At 34.8% G+C, this 10,098-nt stretch overlaps 2 protein-coding genes across 2 annotated transcripts; both read left to right on the top strand.

The window, feature by feature from the left end:
* The first annotated feature begins 4,201 nt into the window (after window positions 1–4,201).
* Window positions 4,202–6,742, top strand: LOC142530111 (BTB/POZ domain and ankyrin repeat-containing protein NBCL-like). The gene is made up of 2 exons (XM_075635891.1): window positions 4,202–4,907; window positions 5,627–6,742. The coding sequence occupies exons 1-2, from the start codon at window positions 4,443–4,445 to the stop codon at window positions 6,629–6,631; spliced, it is 1,470 nt and encodes a 489-aa protein (XP_075492006.1). The 5' UTR covers window positions 4,202–4,442; the 3' UTR covers window positions 6,632–6,742.
* A 1,572-nt stretch (window positions 6,743–8,314) lies between these two features.
* On the top strand, window positions 8,315–10,098 carry LOC142529533 (uncharacterized). Its single transcript, XM_075635083.1, has 2 exons — window positions 8,315–9,502; window positions 9,817–10,098. The coding sequence occupies exons 1-2, from the start codon at window positions 8,455–8,457 to the stop codon at window positions 9,849–9,851; spliced, it is 1,083 nt and encodes a 360-aa protein (XP_075491198.1). The 5' UTR covers window positions 8,315–8,454; the 3' UTR covers window positions 9,852–10,098.

Raw genomic sequence — 10,098 nt, 5'->3', positions numbered from 1 at the left:
CCTATCTCGGCTGCTGCTGCTGCTGCCGCCGGCTGCTGTTCCTCTGTCATTCCTCTGCCCTCGTGATAAAGTTCAGGTACTTTTTCAGTTCGCCGTGGTGGTGCCTTGTGCTACGGTACTACTGGTTTTCCGTTGTATCCTGGAAAACAGACGTCCACGTTCATCCTCGCAGCACACACCGGAGGGGACGAATCTGTTTTAAGGACACTGTATTTCATACAGGCCTCGGTTTGCTTTATTTTTTGCACTGTCCTGCTGTTTTGTTTATCGCACTGCTTCGCTTGTATTACACATTGCTTTCTGCTCTGTACCATTCCATATATTTTGGATAACATACTTCACCATAATAGTGAGGACCTCTCCTTTCATCATACAATGGAAGCATCCAATTGCGACTCAAATGATTACTTGGGATTTTCTGATAGGAAAAGCAACAGCTCCGATTCTTGCTGAGTCAATTGCCTAGATTGACACACAAACCACACATACCAACCAGCCTCTGCCAAAATCTTCTCGAAATAAATATATATGTGATTTTAGGTAAATTAAAAGAAAAATTCCGATTTTAGTATCATATATTGTCTGCTTTGTGATTTTGATCGTTGTCTAATTTCAAACTTTAATTTTTTTGTTTTTAATAATATTTTGTTTTTGTATGAGAGCATGTGACTTGTGTGATAATATACAGAGTAGGTCTCTTGTGAGACGGTCTCACGAATCTTTATCTGTGCGATGAGTCAATCCTACCGATATTCACAATAAAAAGTAATACTCTTAGCATTAAAAGTAATACTTTTTCATAAATGACCCAAATAAGAGATTCGACACACGAAATTAGACCATTTCACAAGAGTTTTGTGTAATATATATAGGGAAACATGGCATCCACGTTAATATATATGTATAAGTAATACTTTTATATTCTTACACTTAGGAATTTTATATTAATATTTTCGGCTAAACCAACCACATAATATATGCTAAACAAATGTTTACTTTTCATCTTGTGCGGTTTGTTTGCTCTAATCATTGTGTCATTAGATCAAATAACATGTTTATTGAAAACTTTACCGATGCTAATTATTATTTCTAATTCCCAACTTCGTTTGACAAACGGTACTAAGAACAAAAATTGACTAGCGATAATATCTTCGAGTTTGCTTTAAATTTCAAGAATCTCACGGGATTTTCAAATTAATATAATCAAACACAAAAATTCTTGTGAGACGGTCTCACTGATCAATTTCGTGGGTCGAATCTCTTATCTGGGTCATTCATGAAAAAATATTACTTTTTATGCTAAGAATATTACTTTTTATTGTGAATATCGGTAGGGTTGACCCGTCTCACATATAAAGATTCCTGAGACCGTTTCACAAAAGACCTACTCTATATCAAATCACAACATCGCTCTTGATTCAAAATGTAATTTCTAACCAAAGATTATATATGTTTACGTGAAAATCGTTGATGGGACGTGAACTTAGTAATTTTGAATATTTGACCAGCCACAATGAATGTTGTGAGGTAGATTTGGAAAAGGGAAATTGAGGAGAAATGATAAAATAGGAAAATGCCAAAAATGTAGGGAGGCAAAGGCAGAGAGGGGGAGAGGAGTGGTGTTTTGTAAAGTTGGGGAAAGTGAAATTAAATGAAATTGGGGGTTTTGAAAAGACAAGTCAAATGTCAAATCTTAGCACCTCAAATCATAAGACAGTCAGTGTGATGTGTTGTCTATCAATATGCTAATGCCTTTTTTTGGGAAAGTTTCACCTGTCTGCAGACACTCGGCCAATGAACGATCCGGATCATTTTATATGAGTGATCCGGCCTCATCTTATGTTAAAAAAAAAAATTTGATTCGAAAAAATCCGAGCCGTTGGATCGATCCCTTGTGGATATTACCAGCAAGGGTAGGGTCGAGTAAACCCTTTTTTTGCCCCCTTTCTTTACCATGCTTTAGGGTAAAAACAAACACACCCTTATATTATATATATATATATATATATATATATATATATATATATATATATATATATATATCTTTTACTTTTAACTGTGGGATTTTAATATAAGAATATTTATTGAAGTAAATATAAATTATTTATAAAGATATTAATTGTTTGAATATATAATGCTAGGTCGATAGGTACAAGTATCTAATTTTGCTCGAGGTCAGTTTAGTTCAATTCTATACATAAATATTTGATTCATTGAAATCAAGCTTAAATTCTATTGTACAATTTTTTGAAAGTGTTTTTAATTTTAATGATATGAAAATTAATTTGTTCTTGATTTTATATCAGTGTCTATAAACTATTGGTATTACAACATAAAAAAAAGTATTTTGGTAAAAGAAACATATGTGACAGACTTGATTTAATGTTTGATATTATTGTAGCATGTCTATAAGTAGATCTAGCATATAAGTGAAATTTATCAATAATATGACCATTGTAATTTCAACAAAACTAATATAAACAAAACATAAGACGAGTATCCTTCATTAATACGACGTCTCTCCCAAAAATAACAAGTATCATTCATTAATATAATTTCTCTCCAAAATATCACAAAAACTCTTGTGAGACAGTCTCACGGGTCAATTTAGGGAGTCAAATATCTTATTTAGGTTATTCATGAAAAAATATTACTTTTTATGCTTAGAGTATTACTTTTTATTGTGAATATCGGTAGGATTGACCACTCTCACAGATAAAGATTCGTGAGACCGTCTCACAAGAGACCTATGCCCAAAATATACAGGGTAGTTTGTTTTCTAAAACAAATAAGAAACTTAAATAATTGGGACGGAACAATAAAAACCATTTACTCACACATGAATTAAAATAAACTTTCATAATTTTTGTGTGTGTCAATTATAACTATATTTCATAAAGTAGTGCATAAAAGTAAGTAAGAAATGGAACCACAATTCCCAAGGGTCATTAAATAACAAGATCCATGAGTTTATTATATGTACATGCATGTGTAAATTATTCTTAGAAACAAAGAAAAATTATGAAATTATTACTTGATACGTAATATATATAATTATTTGTGGGTTCTTCGTCAAAGACTGTTTTGCATAATTATTCATGTGATATGAAATAATGTAATTAAACTATTAATTTTACATTTGAATTTTTAAATGATCATTTCATGGATAAACTAAAGTTTTATTTTTACGAAATTCCCTAGAAACTTTTCAGTTTAATTAAATATAAATAAAAATAATTATTTAATATTTTAGTATAATATAATGGGGAAATATACTATAAATTATACACACATTAAGGCATAGTTTGGTACATAGGATAAGGGAGATATTGATAAATAATCTTCCTTATCCTACGTTTGGTACATTTTTAAAAAGCCCATGATAATTGTTTAAAAGGATAAAATGTCCCTTCTATTAGGTGTGATAATGTTAATTTAATGATAAAATACATCACAAATGACTTAATTACCCTCAATTTATAAAAATCCTAAACCATATCGTTTGATATGGAAACCCGGTTTGGAACACGTTGGATTTTTAATTTGTTAATTGTAGTTATTTTGATTTTTTAGAAAATAAACAATATTATTTTATTGTTTTTCAAATTTTTTGAGTACTTCGTTTGTTTTATAAGTGTCACATGTAGTTCTAAATTTAATAAAGTACATAATTATTTTTTGATTTTTCTTTCTTTTTTGCCATAAATTTATAAAAATAAAATGATATTTAAATTGTCAAATAATTTTTTAAAAATTATATTTAAATTGTAACGCCGATTTTGAAATTATAAATTTTATTATGAATTCAAGCAACCACTTTAAAATTATAAAATTTATTATGATAAGGTTAATTTTATCATTACAATCTAATATATAAATTTAATCACTATTGTTAAAAGCATACCAAACATTAAATATAATATCATACATCTTATTTATCATTAACTTATCCTTATATTATATATCACATGTTTATCTTATCATATGTACCAAACTATGTCTACATATATTCCAACGCACAGACATAAATTGGGAAATGAGATAATCAATTGGGATTAATTAGGTTCTGGTCCGCAATAATGGATCCCATGAAAAATTTATCTCCATTTTTCAGATTATTAATCCCATGTTATTATTTTATATCCCCAAAATAAATATTCCATCCACTTTAAAATTTAATCTCAGCCGACCATATTAGCCATTTATATTACACCTCTCTCTCTCCTCAGGTTTTTCTTTTGAGAAAATACAAACAAATAGCAAACAGTTGATCACCACCACCATCATCATCATCATCAAAGATCAATCGAAGGAACATATCAAATTAAAAGATGAAATGAATCCACCTTCAGGATTTTAGCTTCTTTCTCAATTCTTCAAGGAGAAATATTTTCCTTCTAATAGTATATCGATCTTTTTACAGGAGAAAACAGTGTATCGCAATGACCCCCGAAGACTCCTTAAGATCTCTGTCCCTAGACTACCTGAATCTGCTGATCAACGGTCAGGCTTTCAGCGATGTAACCTTCAGCGTAGAGGGTCGTTTAGTCCATGCGCACAGGTGCATCTTAGCAGCCAGGAGCTTGTTTTTCAGGAAATTCTTTTGCGGGCCAGACTCCCAGACGGGCTTAGACCCGATAAGGATGGGCCCGGGAAGTGGGTCGCCTAGAGGGTCTAGTATTCATGTGATACCAGTGAACTCAGTTGGCTATGAAGTTTTCTTGCTGATGCTTCAGTTCTTGTACAGTGGGCAAGTCTCGATTGTTCCTCAGAAACATGAGCCGAGGCCTAATTGTGGGGAGAGGGGTTGCTGGCATACGCATTGCACCTCCGCCGTTGATCTTGCCCTTGACACACTTGCAGCCGCTAGATCTTTTGGTGTGGAACAGCTTGCTTTGCTCACTCAGGTTTCCATATTTTGATCTTGGTGTCTGACTTTCATTTTTTTTAAAAAAAAATACTCAGTTTGTTGTTTGATTATTTTATTCTTTTTGTTTGTGGGTTCTAATTTTGAGATAAATATATAACAATTTTGGTTTTAAGAACTCGGATCGTATTTTTCCAGGTTATGTTGGTCAATACGGAATGATTGAATGAGCTTAATCGATCATAGTCATAAAATTTTCTTTTCATGAATCAGAGGTGGGGTTTCTATTAATGATCTAAAAGAAATCTAGTTCTTCTCCTCATTCTTGTGATGTTTTCTTCTCTTTTTCTTTTTATTTATTCCTGTAGTAATTCTTGGTCTGCAGCATATAGTCTGCTGCAAAAGTGGCCGGTTCTATCCATTTTAATTTTCACATTTTAATCTCACAAAACATGTATTCAACGTTATGTTCTTCCACTGAGATTCTTGTTATTTTTAGCAAAGGTTTCTTGGTAAGTCCTCGTCTTGATTTCATGTAACATTACTTTCTGAAATTTTTAAAGTTTTATCTCTTTGATCACTAGTCTTGTCTTCCACAGTGATCCCCAAAACCCAACTTTCCTAATTTTCTTTTGAAAATGAAATTAAAATCTTCCCGTTTGCACTCAAGGGCTTAGCTATTTCACATTATGCCCTCTAGATAGCATCAAACTATTATTAATGAGCCAATTAATACTAAGTTTTTTGATCAATTTGCAGAAACAGTTGACAATCATGGTGGAGAAGGCATCCATTGAAGACGTAATGAAAGTGTTAATTGCTTCAAGAAAACAAGAAATGCATCAACTTTGGACTACTTGCTCGCATTTAGTGGCAAATTCAGGCCTCCCTCCGGAAATCTTAGGTAAACATCTCTCAGTCGATGTTGTGGCCAAGATCGAAGAGCTTCGCCTTAAATCCTCCCTCGCCCGCCGTTCTCTAATACCCCATCACCACCCGCACCACCACGACCTCGGTGGCGCAGCTGCCGACCTCGAGGAGCAAAAAATAAGACGAATGCGCAGGGCCCTTGACTCCTCCGACGTGGAACTTGTTAAACTTATGGTAATGGGAGAAGGTCTCAATCTCGACGAAGCATTAGCTTTGCATTACGCAGTTGAGAATTGCAGCAGAGAAGTAGTGAAAGCTTTACTCGAACTCGGTGCAGCCGATGTAAACTATCCCGCTGGTCCGGCCGGGAAAACCCCACTTCACGTCGCAGCAGAAATGGTTTCGCCGGACATGGTGGCGGTGCTCCTGGACCACCATGCGGATCCCAATGTCCGAACTGTAGACGGGATTACGCCGTTGGATGTGCTTCGAACCCTAACGTCTGATTTCTTGTTTAAAGGAGCTGTCCCAGGGCTTGCGCACATCGAGCCGAATAAGTTACGGCTGTGTCTCGAACTAGTACAATCAGCTGCAATGGTGATTTCGAGAGAAGAAGGAAATGGAAACGCGCCACCTTCAACAGCCACCACCTCCATATATCCACCGATGGGTGACGAACATGCCAGTAGTGTAAGCAGCGGCGGCGCGGCCAACATGTCAGTGGCGGGTAGCGGCCTGAATCTCGATTCAAGAATAGTCTATCTAAATCTTGGAGCCCAAATGGGTGTCGGAAAATTGAGCGAAGGAGATGAAAGCAGCAGCCACAGAGTAGTCATGAATCGAATGTATCACCACCAACACCAACACCATCATCACTCCCACGATCAGTATTAACTCGACTAAGTAAACATATTCCTTCTCTATCAGTATTTATATATTATCATATTTTGAAATATAAGCTGGGATCTTGAAAATTAATGGTGGTTCAAAATTCATGAAAATTATAATTAATTTGTTGTCATTATTTCGAGGGTTTCATGCAAGGTTACAGATTCATAGCTCGTTCTTTTACTTATCTGCGGTGGGTTTTGTGGGATAGGACAAGAGTATTATCGAAGGTTTTTTGTAACCTTAACGCTGTGATGATGGAGCGGACACAGGTCAATCTTCTCAATACTTTCTCGGCCTCTATTCATTTTTTCTTGTTGCAAATTTTATTTTATTTTTGAAGAAGTTCAATATTTGCGTGTATATATATATATACACACATTTAAAAAAAAATCAATTATGATGCTTATAGTTTAAAATTATATTTTGATTTAAGTGGAATTGGTTTTTTTAAAAAAAGTTAGGGAGTTGATTTGCTATAATATGATTCAAACTCGTGATCTTGTTATAAACTTGAGACATAGTTCAAGATGAGCCTTAAAATTGATTTCAATACTTCAAAAGTTAATTTTCCACTTCGCTTACATTCTATTCAAAGAAATGGTGTGAATGAAGAAATGAAACCAACTCTCATGTTATTTCCCAAAGACACTTCGAACATTTTGATGAATTTAATTATAAATCGACAGAAATCTAAAGGGGAAGTTCAGATTTGGAATATCTACATGCATTTAAAATGTTAAAAATTTAACATCTTCCACACACACACACACACACACATACTTGTTATTTGCATTGAGTTTGTTTGGCAATATATTTTACGCATAACGTCGTATGATAAATTAAAAACCACTGCTATTTAATTGCCAATGCATACGTTTATGTAAAAGAACATATTTTGTCTGAAACTATTTATTTGTACATAAAAATGTATTCAAGAATGGTAACTTTGGTTTGATCTTGTGCTGGTAGGGTAATGGGATAATGGGGGTCTTTTGGAAGTTTATTGGGAAGTTTTCTTTTTTATCTTTTAATGAGAAATAAACTAGAAGGTACATGGACATGAGTTGTCTTTTCCATTTACTATTTATATTTTGTATATTTCTTGGTGCATGTATAAATAAGAATTTTGATTGGCAGTATTGAATGTGACCCACTTTCTTGGTCTCAAGCTCAAATCCATCAAAAATCTTCTTTGTTTGAGTTTGTCTGCAACCTTATGTAGGTTTACATCAATTATTGTTTACAAGATACTGGATATATTCGAGGTTTATCCAATGCGCGCAATACCAGTTATGCGGGTTCGTGTCTATAAAAAAAAGGCATGTTAAATTAGAACATTAAATTTAGATGAAGTGTCTTTTCATTATAATCGTATATTGTAATGCATGGAAGTAAATTAATGCGTTCGTTCGGTCATTTGTATCATGTCATGTGTATTAATTTCTTTGAGAAATTAAAATTCGGCTTCAAATTTTATGCATTTTAATGTAAATTACTCGTGAATTAAAATAATAATTCTTAAAGTTGTCCTATATAAATTATTAGAATCGTGTTTTCTTTGATTAGAACTTTTCCCTTCTTAGCTTAAATAGCATCTAGAATAGGCGGTTGTACAGCATATGCATAAGAGAACATTTTTCTTCAAATAAATGAACGTAAGCAGGAAAATGGGAGTGCTTTTCCTCCCGTCAATTTGTTCCGTCTTCATTTTCAACATGGTATCAGAGCGAGAATTGACTCTTCTGGATCTGATTCTAGGATTGATCAATCATAATTGATCGTCAGCTGTTTTTCTTCATCATCGAAGTTTCTTTGCTTTTCTTCTAATGGCGTCTGCTGCAATTGATGTGTTAGATCCATTTTATGTAAACTCATCGGACACTCCAGGGCTCAATTTGATCAATGAGCAATTGCTTGGTACTGAAAACTACGGGATCTGGAGTCGTGCAATGCAGATCGCCTTGCGAGCTCGGAACAAGCTTATCTTTATTGATGGTAGCTGTCCAAAACCAAATCCTGGTTCAGATAGTATGCTTCAATGGGAGAGATGCAACGCGATCGTCTTATCCTGGATCATGAATGCTGTATCCAAGGAAATTTTTAGCGGAATTGTTTATTCTTCTGATGCCGCGGTGGTTTGGAGCGATCTACGGGAACGCTTTGATAAGGTGAACGGCTCGAGGATCTTTGCACTACACCGAGAAATAGGCTGTCATGTGCAAGGTACCTGCTCAATTTCTGCATATTATTCGAAGCTTCGGCAATTGTGGGATGAATATGCCTCTTTAGTGACGCTGCCAATATGCTCTTGTGAGTCTTCGAAGAAATTCATTGAGTTTGACCAACAACACAAACTCCTTCAATCTCTCATGGGTCTCAATGATAGTTTCGTCCACATTCGAAGTCACATACTGATGATGAATCCACTTCCTACAGTGAGTAGTGCCTTTGCAATCATATCTCAAGAAGAATCACATAGGAGTTTGTTGAGTGTGCCTTCACAGCAGCTGGAGACTTCTGCCTTCTTTTCTGTGCAAAATAGGAAGAAGAATGACATGAGATGCGATCATTGTAATATGTTTGGACATCTTAAGGAGAATTGCGACAAACTAAATGGCTACCCTCCTGGACACAAATTTTACAAAGGACCGTGGAAAAATGGAAACCAAAAATTTATTAGGGAAGGCTATGACAAAGGCAGAGTAGTGGGCAAAGCTAATACTTCGGTTGTATGTGCTAATGAAGCTGATCAACCAAATGTGGTCCAAAATGCAGGATCCTTCTTTACACCTGATCAATATGCTGCCATTCTGAAACTTCTAGAAAAGGAACAGGTGACAGGAGAGCAGACCGTTGCTACTGCAAACATGGCAGGTACTAATCTGTCTTCCAACTCCTATCTTCACATTGAATGGATCCTTGACTCTGGTGCTAATGATCATATGATTGGATTTACTGGATTGTCACATGTTCTTAGATCTTGTGGAAATGCCGTGGGTTCAATACAATTGCCAAATGGTAGTACCACCAAAATTAGTAGTCTTGGCACCATTCCTATCAATCAAACCTTAACTCTCACAAATGTCCTCGTTGTTCCAGAGTTTCATCATAATCTCCTATCTATATCTAAATTCACTAAAGATCATCATTGTTTTGTCACCTTCTTTCCCCGATTTTGTGTGTTTCAGGGCCTGTCAAATGGGAAGATAATGGGGATTGGTAGAGAAAGGCAGGGACTTTACTATCTAGACAACACAAGCTTGAAGTCCTTGGATGCACAACATACCTCCACATCATTTGTTTCTCGATTTCCTATGGTTAGATCTTTGTTTTCAGCTGTTAACAATAATACACAAGCCACTGATGTATCAACAGAAACTTTGTGGCATCAACGCCTAGGACATATATCTTTGACTCGAATGCAAATGCTACATTTTTTACCAAATATTTCTAGTTTGTCTCATTGTGAC

Source organism: Primulina tabacum, chromosome 16, assembly GCF_025594145.1.
Source record: "Primulina tabacum isolate GXHZ01 chromosome 16, ASM2559414v2, whole genome shotgun sequence".
Classification (NCBI taxonomy): Eukaryota; Viridiplantae; Streptophyta; class Magnoliopsida; order Lamiales; family Gesneriaceae; genus Primulina; species Primulina tabacum.
The sequence above is the reverse complement of the archived record's forward strand: the minus strand, read 5'-3'. Positions and strand labels throughout refer to the sequence as shown.

Bases quoted from the DNA above. Each gene is read 5' to 3' on its own strand.
- LOC142530111 (XM_075635891.1), top strand. From the start codon at position 4,443: ATGACCCCCGAAGACTCCTTAAGATCTCTGTCCCTAGACTACCTGAAT. The intron at 4,908-5,626 runs GTTTCCATATTT...ATCAATTTGCAG, and splicing joins AGCTTGCTTTGCTCACTCAG to AAACAGTTGACAATCATGGT.
- LOC142529533 (XM_075635083.1), top strand. From the start codon at position 8,455: ATGGCGTCTGCTGCAATTGATGTGTTAGATCCATTTTATGTAAACTCA. The intron at 9,503-9,816 runs GTACTAATCTGT...TGTGTGTTTCAG, and splicing joins TGCTACTGCAAACATGGCAG to GGCCTGTCAAATGGGAAGAT.